General features: G+C 44.3%; 1 protein-coding gene across 3 annotated transcripts in view; it reads right to left on the bottom strand.

Annotated features, from left to right (window-relative positions):
• Gug (arginine-glutamic acid dipeptide repeats grunge) overlaps positions 1-18,421 on the bottom strand; it is a 102,324-nt gene extending 83,903 nt beyond the window's left edge. For 2 of the 3 annotated variants that reach the window (XM_071693628.1, XM_071693630.1), the window contains exons 1-5: positions 18,321-18,421; positions 10,582-10,798; positions 9,281-9,398; positions 4,138-4,208; positions 2,893-3,007 (exon numbers count right to left, since the gene is read on the bottom strand). In XM_071693628.1, the coding sequence (XP_071549729.1) occupies positions 2,893-3,007; positions 4,138-4,208; positions 9,281-9,398; positions 10,582-10,776 (499 nt within the window). In that variant the 5' untranslated portion in view covers positions 10,777-10,798; positions 18,321-18,421. The remainder of the gene's footprint in view (positions 1-2,892; positions 3,008-4,137; positions 4,209-9,280; positions 9,399-10,581; positions 10,799-18,320) is intronic. The other variant, XM_071693629.1, reaches the window with a different exon arrangement.
• Between the last annotated feature and the right edge of the window lie 2,929 nt (positions 18,422-21,350).

Here is a 21,350-nt window from a genome sequence, read left to right as displayed (position 1 = left end):
TGCAAATGAATAAATGAAGACCTTTCAGTATGAATGTAATATGATTCTGAAGATAAATACACAAACAATCATTTGCATTAATCTTTTCTCTCCCTTACTGATTTTTCCTACAAGTAATGAGATATCTCTTCGATATTTAGAGGATTAGGACCTTCTGACACCCTGTCTAACTAATGGAGTATCTCTAGCTATCCCCACCCATCACCAGCTATCATCTCACGGTAGCAGCAGCTTATATGTCTCAAGCTTGCTTTTGACCAGAATCTGCCAGAATAATGATATCAATGAACACCCAGTGATTCCCCAAACATTTCAGAAATCTCTCAGACCACTTGCAGAATGGATGTCTTCTATCAGTCTTTTGTTTTCCTTTTTTTATCACTTTACTGTCTCTTAAAGGTTTTGTGTACTGTAAGTAAACTTTGATTAGCTTCATAGGATTTGCATACTTGCATGGAATCATCAGTCGCATCAAGCGATTATCATTGCCTAGTTAATGCTGGTGCTCCCTCGCACTTTATTGCTAGTGTTTCTCCTCCAAACACCATGATTATTTTCTGAGTTTTGAACACCTTTCAAAAACTAGGTTCTCTTACAACTCTATAAGCCCTACTTAATTCCCTGCCTGACTTTTCCATGGCTAGGGATACATGGGTGTTTTCAAATAAGCCTTTCTCTTTTGCCTTACTAGGGACAAGGCTTTGGACTCTGTATGGTCCTAAATCTTGGTGTCAAAATGTCAACCAGTAAAACTTCTAGGGAAGTTCATTTTCCAGCCCTGTGCAAAATGTTGACCCTGCAGACCAGATCAAATAAAGGTTACCTTTGAACACATTTTCTCCTGCATTAAACAAAGATCTTCCAAGAATACTTCCCCATGAACTTTTCATATCTTTATGCTAGTGGACTGACACAAGATTTTCCAAAGCCTATGCCACAGAAAGCCCGATCTTTTTCTTAAATTTTGGGATGACACGTCGAATCAGGGGAAAGACTTACTTTCTCTGAGTGGTCATAATGGTTTGGGTCCTTCGATGGAGGAACAAGTCCTTTCACATAAACAGGTACAAACAATCAGTTCCGTGGTTTTCATCTCATCTCTAAGCTAAGGAGCAGAATTCATATTTCTGATGGGAATTACTCTGGCAGTCGGATGCTTGATGAAAAGAGGTTCATACAAATCCCTTTCTGTCTTAAAGAAACATACAAATGTACACTAAAAGAAAAATCCTTGACAATGTCCAAGACCTTTTCATCAAGTCTCTTATCTTTAAAGGATAATATATGGTCTAAGGATAACATACACTCTAAAATATTTTCTATTTTCAGTATCTCATTATGAAGACAATTTCCTCACAGACTTGAACTCTGAGAAAAATTTATTACATACATGCGATGTCCACACAAGTTTTCTTTTTGACAACTTATGGGTTAAGATAAAAAAACAAAAACTAAAGTCTCGGTTAATAAACAGCCCTTTTATCAACAATTCTTAGAAGACTTCTTTAAGAGTTAATCACTTTTTTTGACAGTAAAATCTGTAGGTGAAATGTGGTTTCCAAGATACATATCTTTAACTTGATTCTTAGTTAAGTATGAAACTATGGTCTATAAATAGCCCTTCTGTCATCAAGACTTGGAAGTCTTCTTCGTGAGATCAGCATTTGCCCAGTAATATCTACTGGTTTTCTGAAAATATGCGTTTTTCGAAAGCAAAACTTTGTCCTCCCAAAAATTTGTGAAAACCCTATAGGCAAGAAACATCTCCACTAGGATTATAAAACTTGTCACATTGACTCAACCAGGTCCATTAAACCACGATGTGAGGAGCATGATCTCTACCTTATCCTTTCTTAATATCTTCATCGAAGGATGTCAAAAGACCAGGTGTCTGGCATTCATCCAAAATCTTCGTCAGTTAGTTGCATAGTTGCCCTCCTCAGCGAAAGATTTCTCCTTCAGAAAAACTGGTCTGTACTGCACCCCTTAATCACCTTTAGATGGGTATTTGTTTCCATTTATGAGTATTCTCTATTTACCTAAAATGTTTCTTCTCTATGCCATTCTTCTTCATGTGAGTATACTCTCCCTACTCACATAAATACCCAGCTACGATTCTGAAGCTCAAGAATAATAAAATACTTTTTTTCTCCATATTGGCAGCATCCTGCAAGCAATTCTTCCATTTTCTTCCCTTTAGCTTCTATTCCCTCTCTCTGTTCCAAAAACCTTGCTCTTTACTGTAAGTGACTGTAATTGAGATGAAGCACACAATCTCTGGGTTGCCGGGAGAATCAAGCCCCCCAGAACTAGTGGAAGAAAGATATCATCACTGTAGCACACTCCAATAGGTTGAAGGTAGTCCCAAAACAAGGGAGCTGCTGCTACTAAGGTAAAAATGTCAGAAACAGTTGGGAAAATATGTCACAACCCCACCAGTTAGTTTAGAAGGTCCTAAACCCTTAAATATCCAAAAATGTGGGATACTTCAAAACCTAAATTTTTTTCCTCCAAAACTTTCAATCTTAAATTCAAATCAAGACTGACCAGGAAATACTCTAAAGATAGTTCTAACTAATTCATCAAAATCTAAAGTTGTCATATAAAATAAAAAAAAAAACTTCAAGATGTGTTTCTGATTACAGGAGGTACTTATAAGAGAAGGAATATGGTGTATACAATCCTCTAATCTATCACATGTGCTCCTATGCAGTTACTACGCATATCTAGCACACCGTAAAAGCTGTGTCTAAGAACAATAAATAAAAAATGGGAGATATGAAACCTGAAAATACAAGCTGACTAGAAACCACTATTACAACCTGAAATTATAGTCATGCATAGAGTTTATTTGCTAATGTAATAATGAAATGAGATGTTTTGAGATGCTACCGGGCTTACTGTTTTCAGTGTTGCGATCCTGCGCCAAACGCTGGTAAACAGTTTCTGGTACTTCTGAAGGTCTGTAGAACCACTTAATGTTCACCATTAGAGTATCTCTCTTACTCTGTGGAAAACAATATATGGTCCTCCTTAAACATAATTATCCAAAGATTGGGATATCACATAAAATACTATGCAGAGAGATTCAAATGACATTTGCATATCCATTAATATATATCATTTCTCTTCGTCTCTAAACATTTATATATAAAAAGTTTTATTAAATGAATGACAATGAGCAAAACATTCATATTACTACATCACTCTTCTGGTGATTTCAATTATACATCAAAACATGGGCTATGAAAGTAGAATTTGAGCAATGCTGTAACAAAACATTAAAATATGAGTAAAGTGTTTGTATACAATATTTAGTATAAAATGACAAAATCTAAAAGTGAATATCTTACTCTGTGTATAAGTGAATTCTGTTAAGGCTATGAGTAATTTGTCTTTTATTTCGACGTGCTGTCAATGGATTGAACCAGGGCATGTGAAGCGTCTGGGGTAAACCATGGAAAATTCTGCGGGGCCTGGATGTGGAAAGGGAGCTGTGGTTTCAGTGCATTATTACATGACAGCTAGAGACTGAGTGTGAACAAATGGGGCCTTTGTTGGTTTTTTCCTAGCGCCACCTCGCACACATGAGGGGGGAGGGTGTTGTTATTCCATGTGTGGCGGGGTGGCGATGGGAATGAATAATGGCAGACAGTATGAATTATGTACATGGGTATATATGTATATGTCTGTGTGTGTATATATATGTATACAGTGAGATGTATAGGTATGTATATGTGCTGTGTGTGGATGTGTATGTATATACATGTGTATGTGGGTGGGTTGGGCCATTCTTTCGTCTGTTTCCTTGCGCTACCTCGCTAACGCGGGATACAGCGACAAAGCAGAATAAATAAATAAAAATATTGTTAGAGTCCTTGTGAAGACGTTCTGGATATGGGAGAGGACCAGGCTAGGGAAGTGTAGTGTATATTATATGTAAGAACTGTTTACTGAGAGTGTAAAGGGTTTCTTTTAGCTGGTCAGCCTTTGTTCCTGTAAGGGTTCTGAGAGTATCTAGTCTTTATGCTAATACTGATGTGAAGAATGTCATGTATATCATGTGATATAGTATATTGCTTCAATGTTTGCATACAAAATCATGGAAATGTACACATGACGAATAGCTTTACTTACCCTGCGGAACTCTTGGATTGAGCATATAAAAAATGGTTGATCTGCACGCTGACTTTCAATGTATACAGAATCTGGGGAAAAAAAAGTGAAAATTAAGTTATTTTTAGTTTTCAAGTTACAGAGAAACATAGCATTCTGAAACTAAATGTTCATATGTAAAGTACATCTAATGTCAATAATGCACCATATGTGCAGTCACTCAAACACACTGAACAATGTCAACCAGAATCTTCAAATTTCTATAAAAATAATATGTAAAGGATCGGCCATTCTTAATGCATAATTTATTAAACTTGATCATCATCTGCGTTAACGAGGTAACATCAGGAAACAGAAGAAGAAAGACTGATCCACTCGTATACACACATACATATATATATATATATATATTTTTTTTTTTTTTTATACTTTGTCGCTGTCTCCCGCGTTTGCGAGGTAGCGCAAGGAAACAGACGAAAGAAATGGCCCAACCCCCCCCCCCCCCATACACATGTACATACACACGTCCACACACGCAAATATACATACCTACACAGCTTTCCATGGTTTACCCCAGACGCTTCACATGCCTTGATTCAATCCACTGACAGCACGTCAAACCCTGTATACCACATCGCTCCAATTCACTCTATTCCTTGCCCTCCTTTCACCCTCCTGCATGTTCAGGCCCCGATCACACAAAATCTTTTTCACTCCATCTTTCCACCTCCAATTTGGTCTCCCTCTTCTCCTCGTTCCCTCCACCTCCGACACATATATCCTCTTGGTCAATCTTTCCTCACTCATTCTCTCCATGTGCCCAAACCATTTCAAAACACCCTCTTCTGCTCTCTCAACCACGCTCTTTTTATTTCCACACATCTCTCTTACCCTTACGTTACTTACTCGATCAAACCACCTCACACCACACATTGTCCTCAAACATCTCATTTCCAGCACATCCATCCTCCTGCGCACAACTCTATCCATAGCCCACGCCTCGCAACCATACAACATTGTTGGAACCACTATTCCTTCAAACATACCCATTTTTGCTTTCCGAGATAATGTTCTCGACTTCCACACATTTTTCAAGGCTCCCAAAATTTTCGCCCCCTCCCCCACCCTATGATCCACTTCCGCTTCCATGGTTCCATCCGCTGACAGATCCACTCCCAGATATCTAAAACACTTCACTTCCTCCAGTTTTTCTCCATTCAAACTCACCTCCCAATTGACTTGACCCTCAACCCTACTGTACCTAATAACCTTGCTCTTATTCACATTTACTCTTAACTTTCTTCTTCCACACACTTTACCAAACTCAGTCACCAGCTTCTGCAGTTTCTCACATGAATCAGCCACCAGCGCTGTATCATCAGCGAACAACAACTGACTCACTTCCCAAGCTCTCTCATCCCCAACAGACTTCATACTTGCCCCTCTTTCCAGGACTCTTGCATTTACCTCCCTAACAACCCCATCCATAAACAAATTAAACAACCATGGAGACATCACACACCCCTGCCGCAAACCTACATTCACTGAGAACCAATCACTTTCCTCTCTTCCTACACGTACACATGCCTTACATCCTCGATAAAAACTTTTCACTGCTTCTAACAACTTGCCTCCCACACCATATATTCTTAATACCTTCCACAGAGCATCTCTATCAACTCTATCATATGCCTTCTCCAGATCCATAAATGCTACATACAAATCCATTTGCTTTTCTAAGTATTTCTCACATACATTCTTCAAAGCAAACACCTGATCCACACATCCTCTACCACTTCTGAAACCGCACTGCTCTTCCCCAATCTGATGCTCTGTACATGCCTTCACCCTCTCAATCAATACCCTCCCATATAATTTACCAGGAATACTCAACAAACTTATACCTCTGTAATTTGAGCACTCACTCTTATCCCCTTTGCCTTTGTACAATGGCACTATGCACGCATTCCGCCAATCCTCAGGCACCTCACCATGAGTCATACATACATTAAATAACCTTACCAACCAGTCAACAATACAGTCACCCCCTTTTTTAATAAATTCCACTGCAATACCATCCAAACCTGCTGCCTTGCCGGCTTTCATCTTCCGCAAAGCTTTTACTACCTCTTCTCTGTTTACCAAATCATTTTCCCTAACCCTCTCACTTTGCACACCACCTCGACCAAAACACCCTATATCTGCCACTCTGTCATATATATATATATATATATATACCATGCAAAAGGTCCTGGGTTTGAATCCTGGCTGCTGGAGGGTATTATGTATACATATGTGCATAGTTATACTTGCTTGCCTTCATCCATTCCCAGCGCCATCCCACCCCACAGGAAAGAGCATCACCACCCCCTCTGTCAATGAACTAGCACCAGGAAACAAAGAAAGGCCACATCCACTCACACTCATTCTCTAGTTGTCATATGTTTTGCACTGAAACCACAGCCCCCTATCCACATCCAGGCCCCACAGACCTTTCCACACCAAGCTCCCTATCCACATCCAGACCCCACAGCTTACCCCAGACATTTCACATGCCCTAGTTCAGTCCATTGACAATACATCTACACCTGTATACCACATCATTCAGATTCACTCTATTCCATACACTCCTTTCACCCTTCTGCACATTCCGGCCCCAATCACTCAAAATCTTTTTCACTCCATCCTTACATCCAATTTAGTAAATCTTTTTCACTCCACCCTTACATCCAATTTAGTCTCCTGTTTCTCCTTGTTCCTTCCACCTCTTGACACATATATCCTCTTTGTAAACCATTCCTCATTCATTCTCTCCATATGTCCAAACCATTTCAACACACTATCTTCTGCCCTCTTAACCACACTCTTTTTTATTACCAAGCATCTTTCTTACCCTTTCATTACTTACTTGATCAAACCACCTCACACCACATACTGTCCTAAAACATTTAATTTCCAACACATCCACCCTCCTCTGTACAACCCCATCTACAGCCAATGCCTCACAGCGAATGATATTGTTGGAACTACAGTTCCTTCAAACATACCCATTTTTACTTTGAGAGAATGTTCTCTCTTTCCACACAGTCTTCATTGCTCCTAGAACCTTCACCCCATCCCCAATCCTATGACTCACTTTTGCTTCCATGGTTCCATTTGCTGCCAAAACCACTCCAAAATATCTAAAACACTTCACTTCCTCCAAATTTTCTCCATTCAAACTTACATCCCAACCAACTTATCTCTCAATCCTGCTGAACCTAAAAGCCTTGCTTTCATTCACATTTACTCTCATTCATTCCTTTTACATACTTTTCCAAACTCAGTCACCAACTTCAGCATTCTCTCACTCATATCAGCCATCAGCACTGTATCACTGGCAAACAATACTCACTTCCCAGGCCCTCTCATCCCCAACAGACTGCATACTCGCCCAAAACTCTTGTGTTTACCTCCCTAATCACCCCATCCATAAACAAATTAAACAACCATGGGGACGTCACACATCCCTGCCGAAGACCCACCTTCACTGACAACCAATCACTCTCCTCTCTTCCTACTCGCACACATGCCTTACATCCTTGATAAAGACTTCTCACTCCATCTAGCAGCTTATCTCCCACACCATATATTCTTAATACCTTCCACGAACCATCTCTATGAACCCCATCATATGCCTTCTCTTGGTCCATAAATGCCATGTAAAAATCCATCTGTTTTTCTAGGCATTTCTCATACACAATCTTCAAAGCAAACATCTGATCCACACATCCTCTACCACTTTTGAAACCACACTGCCCCTTCCCAATCTGATGCTTTGTATATGCCCTTACCCTCTTAATCAATACCATCCCATACAAGTTTCCAGGTATATTCACCAAATGTATGCCTCTATAGTTTGAGCACTCACTTCTATCCCTTTTGCTTTCGATCAAAGGCTCTATATGTGCAATCTGCCAATCCTCGGGCACTTCACTTTGAGCCACACATACAATGAAAATCCTTACAACTGATCATAACATATTCACCTCCTTTCTTAATAATTTCAACTGCAATACCATCCACTCCTGCAGCCTCATCATAAAAATTTACATAGCCTAAAACTTCAATTCATCCAAGCGGTTAACATCATTTAACCCTAACAAATCAGCAGCAGCAAGAAAAATTCTGACTCCTTTGGAGTGAGAAGTTCTTTGACCATATTGTTCTTACTGTCAATAACTGACAATGGTACATAATTACTAAAGGCGACTTTTTATTTATGGCGTAACCATACACAGTATAGTACCATTATACAAAAATCATGGTGCCCTTAAAGTAATGTCCACACAGTAGCTGTAATCACTTTTTCTGAGTATCCTCAACGTTAGCGATTATGCACAGACGCTAAAAATAGCACAAAAATGCTAAGCTCAAAGTAAAAAATTTTCAACAATTGCATAATGCAAGGCACTTCAACTCTCAACTGCTTCAGTATCATAAATTGGATGAAAATTTCACTTATGTACTCTAGATTTCAAATTAATTCACAGGAACAATTATGACATAACTAGAAATGAGGAAGTAGGCCGACGGATTACAGACCATGGGAATTCCTGTGACCAAGAAAAAGCAGGCTTACACCTATCATCCAGACAGAGCTCAGATTTCTGATATCAACCACAAAATATGGAAACACTCCACATCAAAGACTGGCTCTTTTTTCTTGCTTTCTTCAGCCAAGATGTCCAACAAGTCTAGAAAGTCCTGACTATAGTATAAACTAAGTTTCTGCACATCTGGGTTTGCAAATAATTATTCCTCTTAATTCTTTCAAACTGGGTCAGGGTGAGTACTTCCAGTCAAATTCACACAAAAATCCCAAATACTCTTGTACAGGTTAAAAGTCTCCACTTTTATCATTTTATTTTCTCCTTCCATTCTATCTAAAATGCTCTACTCATTCCATGAAATTCTCTGAACCTCCATATATCCATTTTTTGATAATCTTCCATTTTTTCATTGATATAACTTTACAATTCTCTCTTATACATATCACCATTCAGTTTGCAATGACTAAAAAACATTATACATCTTATTTCAAGCAGCTAAAGATTTTATGAGTAATAAATAAGTCACATAGAGATGGAAAGATATCTTGAACCCCCCACAAAAAATATCATACCTCCTGGTCGATAAAGTGTAGCATCATCAGTACAAAGATATGACACATATTCTCCATTTGGTGCGCGAAATGCTTGTCCCCTTACTGGCTGTTTTTTTCCAACAACTGCTGTCATAACCTGGAAAAACAGTGAAGATCTTTGAAGTGCTTGACATTTAAGACAAATTGAAAGTTTCCCCATTCCGTGACAAAACTCACAGAGTTAAAGAAAATAGCAAAGTGGCTTCATGGATAGTTACAATTCATCAGAAAAAAAGTGAGCCTGCCGTAGTTGCTTCATTTTCAATAAAATCTGCTGCTAATAAGTTTAGTTTTAATATAATGAAATCATCATTATCATGAGATAATTATGAAATATCTTGGTGTCAGAATGTTAGCATTATTCATCAAAGTTATTTCTTACAGATATGTGTGACATCCTCTAAAATTATGGAACAATATGCAATAAAATCTCAGAGCAATGATGTACATATAATAATGATCATGCTTGAGCTGATTAAAATACCAACATCAGAAAATCAGCATTCAGGGCAGTTGTTGTCTTGCAATGATTTGTTAAATTTTCTGAAGGTTAGTTTCAATATCATGGACTATCAAATTAACTATATATGAAGATACACCACTAGTTTCAGTCTAATGCTAGAAAAAATTATTTCTATATTTCCTACTGATGTGGGTGACAATTCGATATATGATTACAAATATAACAAAATCCTTTGAGTAATGTCATACATATGACAGTCACTAAAACAGCTAATCTCTTAAGCAGTTAGTAGACAGTGAAGTCGTTAACTAAATGTACAATCTCCTTAAAATATATCCCCATTTTACTCCCTGGCAATAATATTAAGGGATAATGATATTATTTCATTTAAGTCCAACCAACCAATTGTTTTATAATAATCTTACACTGAAAAACTTGCAATTTAATTTCTTTTCTTTTTTTATCAAAAGCTCATCTTTCAATAATAATGCCAGTGGCAGCCACATCAACAAAAGTAAAATCCAAAAGAGCTTTTTATCTTCCACACTAACCTTTTGATATCCCCTTTTTTTCATACCATTCGCCAATGCTACCTCGCTATCGCGGGAAATGGCGAATGGTATGAAAAAAAAAAATGACTAATCAAATTATCCTTTCACTGCAGCTTACTTTTTTCAAAAAAGTGACATGTATATGAATCATCCAAAATTGCTTAGAAAAAAAATCCCATCCTCTCTCAATCTAATTTTTTTGTCAAAGCAAAAAACCTAGTGTGTAAATACTGGGCAACAATTACAAAATCACAAAATCATTCTACCTCTTCAATGACAGTTCCATCTGGTCCCTTGGGTCCTCCAGGCACTAGAACCCCGCTTGGTGGGATTGAAGCAGGGGAGGAGTTGGAATTGGAATTTGAGGAAGATGAAGTAGAGATAGGTGGATTGCTAAAGTTACCACACCCCCTTCCATGCTCGCCATCATCAGCCTCCTTGTCTCGATCTGTCGTCGTCATACTTCCACTATAGCTACCTCATCTGAAATAAACGTGCAAATCCAGATTATCTAGTATGGCTACAATGATAAACTATATTCCAAATATATCATGTCCTCAGTGCTAATTCACTCCACATGTGGAAGTTGCAGTGCTTAACGTCATTTCAATCTGACACAATGACAATGCCTAATCTCATTTCCACAGCAGTACATTACAACCATCAAACTTATTCCCCACACAGCAAAGTTGCAGTGCTTCATCTCAATCGTTATGACTCACCAGTCTTAGTGAGCTTCACCAAAATCAACGTTTACAGAACATCCTCCTCAGGTTGCTTCACATTCCTAACGAGAGAGCACATCCCTTGTACAGTAACAGGAATCTGGCCATCATTATCTCCCATATGTTTTGTATCTCTACATACTCTGTTTTCATGCTGTATCTATTTGACGAAACCATGAGTAATGCAATACTACTAATTTCTTCGACGATTCTTTACAAACCATGAATCCCTGGAAATGAGATCATCAATTTGAAACTACAGTTTACCTGAAGGCTATGGTCTGGTATCCAATCCTAAGCCCTCAAGTGATTCCAAAAGAGCAAGTGGGGTGCTGAATCATACACTCAAGTATCATAAGAAAAAAAGGCTACATATTCAGCTACCATAAAGGCAAGCACAATACTAAACAGAAAAAAATAATCTTTCTTCTATACAGAGAGCCCATATGCAGTTACACACTCAGTATTAATGAAACAATATATGCCAAAGTCAGATGAAAAGCAAAACAATGCATGATCTGCACAGCCTTACATAAATCTCAATAGCATAATGTTATATACTGAAAGATGTATACGAGAAAGTGGCAGGTATTGAAGAGAAGATGCAGGGGTTGAAAAAAAGGGAAAATGAAAATTGGGGTGAGCAAGCATCAGTAAATTTAGGGAGAATAAGATGTTTCAGAAGGAAATAAATAATATGAAAAAAGAGGAAAACAATGAGGAAATTGGTGAAGGGGGTAAAGGGGGAAGTGGCAACAGGTAGTGATGAAGTGGGGAGGAGATGGAATGAGTATTTTGAAGGACTGTTGAATCAATTTGATGAAGAATGGTAGATGCAGGGTGTTTGGGTCAAGGTGGTATGTGAAGTGCAAGAGTCATGTAGGGTGGTTTGATGAAGATTGGAGAGGTGATGAAAGCTTTATGTAAGATGAAATGTGGCATGGCGACTAGAGAGGATGGTAATACAGATGAATTTCTTAAGACCGGGGGTGACTGTTGTTGATTAGCTGGTCAGGATTTTCAGTGTAAGTAGCCCAAAACTGTGCTACTTCCAGTGGCAGAGAAATGTGGACCCCTTTGGAGCGAGTTCTTTACTGAAATTGAATTCTCAATGAAAAACCCTAAAAAAAGGTGACTTTTCACTTGCAGTGTAACCTCTTGCAAGGGAAGCCTGGAAACACTTGGGTCCCTGTACCTTGGCATATACAGAGGATGTTACAAGACTTTTTTCTGTGTTAAGGGGGATTAAAATATTCTGTTCTGTGGAGTTTGGCAGAGTGCCTCCACTTCCTCTATCATTCTGAAGTGGAAAACCAGAGTCATTTCCTCCTCTAGCTGTTCTCCTCTGCCTCTGTTTGGCTCCATCTTTCATTCCCTGATATGTGGAGGTCCTCGCTGTACTCATACAGGCAGCATCTTACTCTAATGATGATGGCAAAGAAGGTGGTAAAATCTGCATCCTTCCCCATTGTGGTTTCTATTTTTCTAAAGCCAGCCATGACATTTTTCGGGGTGTCTAAATTTACATTTTCCCTAATATATCAGTCTTGCCATATACGTAAATTCCCCTTGCAGAATATCTATGTACTCTGTATATGCCATGAATTTCTTGTTTTATCGTTGCAATGCCTCTCTTGCTTTCCATATTTGTAGGCAGGTCTGAGCAGGTTATATCAGTCCTGCCATATATGTAAATTCCTCTTGCAGAATATCTATGGACTCTGTCAAAACCATGAATTTCTTGTTTTATCGCTGCAATGCCTCTCTTTTTATCCATATTTGTAGGCAGGTCTGAGCGGATTACCTCATCTCCACTTTCTACCACTCCCTTTCCTTCCAAACCTGAATCAGTGACTCTTTTTCTGTGCTCATGGCAGTGCTTAGGGGTTCCTGACCCTCAATCTCTCCCTCTCTTTCCAAACCTGAGTCTATTTCTGTATGCATTTGTGGTTAATGATTCAAGGCCTCTACTATCAATGTCAGTTTCTACAGTGATCTCTCCCTCTCTTTCCATGCTGGAGTCAGGATCCATAAGACTACATGGTAAGCTGGGTGAGAGAGTGGTGAACGAAAGGGTTATGGCATGGACAGGGGTTCAAACTGGGGAGGAAACCATGGTTTCAGGAACAAGAGCGGATGTGTGAATCTGGTGCTCCTTTGAAGAATGTGTTGGTGACAAATACATACATGAAGCAGAAAGATTTGTGTGTGGTGCTTAGGGATCTGAAGGTGTTGCAAATGAATGGTATGAGACGAATATTACCAGAAGTACTTGTGCTGAAGATTTTTATCAAGAGAGTAAGGTGAGTGTGCAAACACGAAGGGAGGATAGTAAGCAGTGCCAAATGAAGGGGGCCTTGCAACAGAGGTGAGCTATGTCATGGATGACAAATTTTTCTTATGGATGAGTGGTGAGGGAGATGAATGCATGAGTTTTTCGAGAGAGTACCACATCTACAGTTTGTCATGGGTGGTGTGTGTGTGTGTGTCAGATGTTTGCTGTTGGTACGGCACTGATTGTGGGTTCATGTGAGAAACTGCAGAAATTGGGGTCTGAGTTTGGAAGAGCAAGTGATACTGGTGGTGTTGGACCTGGGTCAGCCTGGTGCTGATTGTGTAGGACCTGGGTCAGCCTGGTGCTGGTTGAGTAGGACCTGGGTCAGCCTGGTGCTTGTAGGGTAGGACCTGGGTCAGCCTGGTGCTGGTTGTGTAGGACCTGGGTCAGCCTGGTGCTGGTTGTGTAGGACCTGGGTCAGCCTGGTGCTGGTTGGGTAGAACCTGGGTCAGCCTGGTGCTGGTTGGGTAGGACCTGGGTCAGCCTGGTGCTGGTTGTGTAGGACCTGGGTCAGCCTGGTGCTGGTTGTGTAGGACCTGGGTCAGCCTGTTGCTGGTAGGGTAGGCACTGGGTCAGCCTGGTGCTGGTTGGGTAGGACCTGGGTCAGCCTGGTGCTGGTTGGGTAGGACCTGGGTCAGCCTGGTGCTGGTTGGGTAGGACCTGGGTCAGCCTGGTGCTGGTAGTACATAACCTGGGTCAACCTGGTGCTGGTTGGGTAGGACCTGGGTTAGCCTGGTGCTGGTAGTACATGACCTGGGTCAGCCTGGTGCTGGTTGTGTAAGACCTGGGTCAGCCTGGTGCTGGTAGTGTAGGACCTGGGTCAGCCTGGTGCTGGCTGGGTAGGACCTGGGTCAATCTGGTGCTGGTTAGGTAGGACCTGGGTCAGCCTGGTGCTGGTTGGGTAGGACCTGGGTCAATCTGGTGCTGGTTAGGTAGGACCTGGGTCAGCCTGATGCTGGTTGGGTACAGGACCTGGGTCAGCCTGGTGCTGGTGGGTAGGACCTGGGTCAGCCTGGTGCTGGTTGGGTAGGACCTAGGGTCAGCCTGGTGCTGGTAGTGTCAGGACCTAGGCAGTCTGGTCTAGGTTGGGTAGGACTGGGTCAGCCTTGTGCTGGTAGTGTAGGACCTGGGTCAGGCCTTGGTGCTGGTTTGGATAGACCTGGCGTCAGCCTAGGTGCTGGTTGTGTAGGACCTGGGTCAGCCTGATGCTGGTTATGTAGGACCTGGGTCAGCCTGGTGCTGGTAAGTGTAGGGGCCTGGCTGGTTCTAGCTGATGCTGGTAGTGCATGACTTGGGTAGCTGGTGTGTTGTGTAGGACCTGGGTCAGCCTGGTGCTGGTCTAGGGTAAGGAACCTGGGTTCACCTGATGTGGTAGTAAGTGACCTAGGGCAGCTGTGCTGGTAGTACATGACCTGGGTCAGCCTGGTGCTGGTTGTGTGTAGGACTGGGTCAGCCTGGTGCTGGTAGGGTAGGACCTGGGTCAGCCTGGTGCTGGTTGGGTAGGACCTGGGTCAGCCTGGTGCTGGTTGGGTAGGACCTGGGTCAGCCTGGTGCTGGTAGGGTAGGACCTGGGTCAGCCTAGTGCTAGTGGTGCTGGACCTGTTTAGCATGTGGTGGTGGTGTGGGGCCTGGGTGAGCCTGTGGTGGTGGTGTGGGGCCTGGGTCAGCCTGTGGTGGTGGTGTGGGGCCTGGGTGAGCCTGTGGTGGTAGTGAGGGGCCTGGGTCAGCCTGTGGTGGTGGTGTGGGGCCTGGGTGAGCCTGTGGTGGTGGTGTGGGGCCTGGGTGAGCCTGTGGTTATGGTGTGGGGCCTGGGTCATCCTGTGGTGGTGGTGTGGGGCCTGGGTGAGCCTGTGGTTATGGTGTGGGGCCTGGGTGAGCCTGTGGTGGTGGTGGTGCGGGGTCAGGGTGAGCCTGTGGTGGTGGTGGTGCGGGGTCAGGGTGAGCCTGTGGTGGTGGTGTGGGGCCTGGGTGAGCCTGTGGTGGTGGTGTGGGGTCCAGAGTCAGCCTGTGGTGGTGGTGTGGGGCCTGGTCAGCCTGTGGTGTGGTGTGGGTCCTGGGTCAGCTGTGGTGGTGTTGTGGGTCAGGATCCAGCTGTGGTGGTGGTGTGTAGGGCCTGGGTCCATCCTGTGGTGTGTGGGTGTGGGCCTGGGTCAGCCTGTGGTGGTGTGTGTGGGGTCAGGGTCAGCCCTGTGGTTGTGGTGTGGGGCCTGGTGAGCCTGTGGTGGTGGTGTGGGGTCAGGTTCTTCCTGTGGTGGTGGAGTGGGGCCTGGGTCAGCCGTGTGGTGGTGGTGTCGGGTCCTATGTCAGCCTGTGGTGGTGGTGTGGGGCCTGGTTCATCCTGTGGTGGTAGTGTGGGGCCTGGGTCAGCCTGTGGTGGTGGTGTGGGGCCTGGGTCAGCCTGTGGTGGTGGTGTGGGGCCTGGGTCATCCTGTGGTGGTGGTGTGGGGCCTGGGTCAGCTGTGGTGGTGGTGTGGGGCCTGGGTCAGCCTGTGGTGGTGGTGGAGGGGCCTGGGTCAGCCTGTGGTGGTGGTGTGGGGCCTGGGTCAGCCTGTGGTGGTGGTGTGGGGCCTGGGTCAGCCTGTGGTGGTGGTGTGGGGCCTGGGTCAGCCTGTGGTGGTGGTGTGGGGCCTGGGTCAGCCTGTGGTGGTGGTGTGGGGCCTGGGTCAGCCTGTGGTGGTGGTGTGGGGCCTGGGTCAGCCTGTGGTGGTGGTGTGGGGCCTGGGTCAGCCTGTGGTGGTGGTGTGGGGCCTGGGTCAGCCTGTGGTGGTGGTGTGGGGCCTGGGTCAGCCTGTGGTGGTGGTGTGGGGCCTGGGTCAGCCTGTGGTGGTGGTGTGGGGCCTGGGTCAGCCTGTGGTGGTGGTGTGGGGCCTGGGTCAGCCTGTGGTGGTGGTGTGGGGCCTGGGTCAGCCTGTGGTGGTGGTGTGGGGCCTGGGTCAGCCTGTGGTGGTGGTGTGGGGCCTGGGTCAGCCTGTGGTGGTGGTGTGGGGCCTGGGTCAGCCTGTGGTGGTGGTGTGGGGCCTGGGTCAGCCTGTGGTGGTGGTGTGGGGTCTGGGTCAGCCTGTGGTGGTGGTGTGGGGCCTGGGTCAGCCTGTGGTGGTGGTGTGGGGCCTGGGTCAGCCTGTGGTGGTGGTGTGGGGCCTGGGTCAGCCTGTGGTGGTGGTGTGGGGTCAGGTCAGCCTGTGGTGGTGGTGTGGGGCCTGGGTCAGCCTGTGGTGGTGGTGTGGGGCCTGGGTCAGCCTGTGGTGGTGGTGTGGGGCCTGGGTCAGCCTGTGGTGGTGGAGGGGCCTGGGTCAGCCTGTGGTGGTGGTGTGGGGCCTGGGTGAGCCTGTGGTGGTGGTGTGAGGCCTAGGTGAGCCTGTGGTGGTGGTGTGGGGCCTGGGTCAGCCTGTGGTGGTGGAGGGGCCTGGGTCAGCCTGTGGTGGTGGTGTGGGGCCTGGGTCAGCCTGTGGTGGTAGTGTGGGGCCTGGGTCAGCCTGTGGTGGTAATGTGGGGTCAGGGTCACCCCATGGTGGTAGTGTGGGGTCTGGGTCATCCCATGGTGGTAGTGTGGGGTCTGGGTCATCCCATGGTGGTAATGTGGGGTCAGGGTCACCCCATGGTGGTAGTGTGGGGTCTGGGTCATCCCATGGTGTTAGTGTGGGGTCTGGGTCATCCCATGGTGGTAGTGTGGGGTCTGGGTCATCCCATGATGGCAGTGTGGGGCCTAGGTCATTCCATGATGGTAGTGTGGGGCCTGGGTCATCCCATGGTGGTAGCGTGGGGCCTGGGTCATCCCATGTTGGTTGTATGGGGCCTGGGTCATCCCATGATGGTAGTGTGGAGCCTGGGTCATCCCATGGTGGTTGTATGGGGCCTGGGTCACCCAATGATGGTAGTGTGGGGTCTGGGTCATCCCATGGCGCAAGTGTGGGGCCTGAATCATCCCATGGTGGTAGTGTGGGGCCTGGGTCATCCCATGGTGGTAGTGAGGGGCCTGGGTCAATTCATGGCGGTAGTGTGGGGTCAGGATCATCCCATGGTGGTAGTGTGGGGCCTGGGTCACCCCATGGTGGTAGTGTGGGGCCTGGGTCATCCCATGGTGGTAGTGTGGGGTCTGGGTCATCCCATGGTGGTAGTGTGGGGTCAGGGTCATCCCATGGTGGTAGTGTGGGGCCTGGGTCATCCCATGGTGGTAGTGTGGGGTCTGGGTCATCCCATGGTGGTAGTGTGGGGTCAGGGTCATCCCATGGTGGTAGTGTGGGGCCTGGGTCATCCCATGGTGGTAGTGTGGGGCCTGGGTCAATTCATGGCGGTAGTGTGGGGTCAGGATCATCCCATGGTGGTAGTGTGGGGCCTGGGTCACGCCATGATGGTAGTGTGGGGCCTGGGTCATCCCACGGCGGTAGTGTGGGGTCCTGAATCATCCCATGGTGGTAGCGTGGGGTCGTGAGTCATCCCACAGTTGGTAGAATGGGGTCTGGGTCAACCCCACGGAGGTAGTCCGGGGGCTGGAGCCTCCCACGGCGGTAGTGTGGGGTCCTGGGGTCACCCCCACAGCGGCAGTGTGGGGGTCTGGGTCAGCCTGTTGTGACATTGGGCCCGGACCGTCAGCTGAGAGAGCCATTCGCCAAACACGAAAAACCAAAAAAAAAAAAAAAAAACTTTTGCACTTCCCCGATCAACTTTTTTGCACCACCCTGGCTGCACCTTCAGGCCAGAGCCCCGCGGGGCCGCACACACAAACAAGGGCGGCACGTCCACCGAGGACGAAGGGGCGGCCTTTGAGTAAACAATTAATTAGCCCATTACAGATCAAATAGGGCTCCACTCCACGAAAGATGCCGCTGCTGAATGAACTTCCGTGACATTTGACCGTAATTATCGTATTTCTCACCATTTCTCCACTCTCTCCACCTGCACACTGGAGGCACTGGCCCCATTAAAACGGCGTGCCCTCGACTCTTACCTTAAATATGTACCGATTTAGACACAGTTTCCGCATTTATCAACAAGTCTCACAAACACAACACAACTCAACAACACCAAGCTTTTCCACCCAGGTTGTCGCCAGCCCCTAGGGAGAAGTTATCGTACCGCATCGAATAAATACACCATATAAACTTTACAATATACCCCGAGGCCTTGATTTATATTAATTGTAATTTATTTTATGGCATTAGGGTGATGTGATATTATTAGATACTTAGATTTATATTTTATCGTACGTCATGCCAGCCAGGCCACCATGGAGGGTTTCGTGGGACGCGGGCAAGAGATCCTTATTTCCCATCTTATCCCACCATCTAAGGACAAATGTCCTCCTTATATTTATAATTAAGGTAGATTTATTGAAAGGAAAATGATTAATAATGAATATAATTGCCCTCTGTAGTTGTACAAACCTAAACTCTCACGCCTCTCGTCCAGCCTTCAGAACGCTCTCTCATTTATTCCACTGATAATTATCTCAAAGAGTTTGATATATACTTTGGGTACGTCATTTGCAGATCTATCATTCGCGAGAGATACACAAGAGAGGCCATTAAAGCATGATCATGCAGACCGCCATTGCCATCAGGGAGGAGATCATGGCGATGGAAACCCATTCAGTCTCGGTTGGGGGCCAATCCCCTCCAGACAAATAATAATAACCTCTGCCCGGAGCTGGACTTCCTGGTAACAGGTTTCCTCTCATTGGGTTACTCTCATGTTACTCTCATGCTGCCTGAGCGGGACACCTGCTCATGCCTCCCTCCTTAACCCCCCCCCCCCTCACGACACCCTTCGTTCATCTAGGTAATGTTTGGTTACGTTTTTGCACCCGTGATAAACCTAAAAGAAATCTAATCTAATCTAACCAAACCCTAACTTTCTAAGCAATGTTAGATTAGTTTTTTGGGGGGCACCGTTACCAAACTTGAATGTATAAAATCTTACCTAACCTAATGTAGCTTAGCTTTTCTAAGCAATGTGTAAGGTTTTTGCACCCGTGATAAACCTAAAAGAAATCTAACCTAATCTAACCAAACCTAACGTACCCTGACTTTCTAAGCAATGCTAAATTAGGCTTTTTTTTTTTTTACCGTTACCAAACCTAAATGAATAGAATCTTACCTAACCTAAAGTAACCTAGCTTTTCTAAGCAGTGTTAGGTTTTTGCACCAGTGATAAAAGAAATCTAACCTAATCTAACCAAACCTAACGTGACTCGTTACGTCATTAATTAACAGTGGATGGTGACACCTGTTGCGTCATTAAGTGGATGGTGACCCGTTACGTCATTAACAGTGGATGGTGACACCTGTTGCGTCATTAATTAAGTGGATGGTGACTCGTTACGTCATTAATTAACAGTGGATGGTGAAACCTGTTGCGTCATTAATTGTTTGGTGACTCGTTACGTCATTAACAGTGGATGGTGACTCGTTGCGTCATTAAGTGGATGGTGACTCGTTACGTCATTAATTAACAGTGGATGGTGACACCTGTTGCGTCATTAAGTGGATGGTGACCCGTTACGTCATTAACAGTGGATGGTGACACCTGTTGCGTCATTAATTAAGTGGATGGTGACTCGTTACGTCATTAATTAACAGTGGATGGTGAAACCTGTTGCGTCATTAATTGTTTGGTGACTCGTTACGTCATTAACAGTGGATGGTGACTCGTTGCGTCATTAAGTGGATGGTGACTCGTTACGTCATTAATTAACAGTGGATGGTGACACCTGTTGCGTCATTGTTTGGTGACTCGTTACGTCATTAACAGTGGATGGTGACTCGTTGCGTCATTAAGTGGATGGTGACTCGTTACGTCATTAATTAACAGTGGATGGTGACACCTGTTGCGTCATTAGTTAAGTGGATGGTGACCCGTTGTCATTAATTAACAGTGGATGGTGACACCTGTTGCGTCATTAAGTGGATGGTGACCCGTTACGTCATTAACTAACAGTGGATGGTGACTCGTTGCGTCATTAATCAATGGTAGATGGTGACACCTGTTGCATCATTAATTAAGTGGATGGTGACCCGTTACGTCATTAACTAACAGTGGATGGTGACTCGTTGCGTCATTAATCAATGGTGGATGGTGACACCTGTTGCGTCATTAAGTGGATGGTGACTCGTTAGGTCATTAATTAACAGTGGATGGTGACACCTGTTGCATCATTAATTAAGTGGATGGTGACTAGGTACATAATTAATTAACAGTGGATGATGACACCTATTGCATCATTAATTAAGTGGATGGTGACCTGTTACGTCATTAATTAACAGTGGATGGTGACACCTGTTGCGTCATTAAGTGGATGGTGACTCGTTACGTCATTAACAGTGGATGATGACACTGTTGCGTCATCAATTAAGTGGATGGTGACTCGTTACGTCATTAATTAACAGTGGATGGTGACTCGTTATGTCATGAATTAACAGTGGTGACAGAGCAGACTGAAGATATAAACCGAAATTAGCAAGAAACTTGATAAAGAAAACGTGAAATGGCACTACTATTACTGTATGGAACTAATGGCTGAAATGGAATACAATGACTTAAAGCACATATGGTTAATGCATAAATCATTTATTGATTTACGAAATAGGCAAGATGTTAAAGAATGTTCATATGATTTAGTGTAGAACTCCCTCCCCGTACAGTACAATTAGGTGATTACACCAATTAGGATGAGGGAGTTTGTGAAAAGGGGTTAATGAGCAAGAAAGACTTAATGAGTTTAGTTTATTTGAGAACTTTACGGTTATAAGGAGAGGATATATTGGGAAAAAATATTCAGTAGAGCTCTTAATACTTTGTGAAGATGGGTAAAGTATATGTAAAATCATTCCCTTCTCGTATTATAAGAAGTTAATTTGTTAAATTGCCTGAAGCGTTGTATTATCCCCAAAACATATATCTTTTTCTCAAGAATATAATTCCGGAAGAGGAAATTTCTCGATAAGACAATCATATGCGAAAGTTCACACTAAAAGTATAT

This window comes from Panulirus ornatus, chromosome 56 (genome assembly GCF_036320965.1).
Source record: "Panulirus ornatus isolate Po-2019 chromosome 56, ASM3632096v1, whole genome shotgun sequence".
Lineage (NCBI taxonomy): Eukaryota > Metazoa > Arthropoda > Malacostraca > Decapoda > Palinuridae > Panulirus > Panulirus ornatus.
The sequence above is the reverse complement of the archived record's forward strand: the minus strand, read 5'-3'. Positions and strand labels throughout refer to the sequence as shown.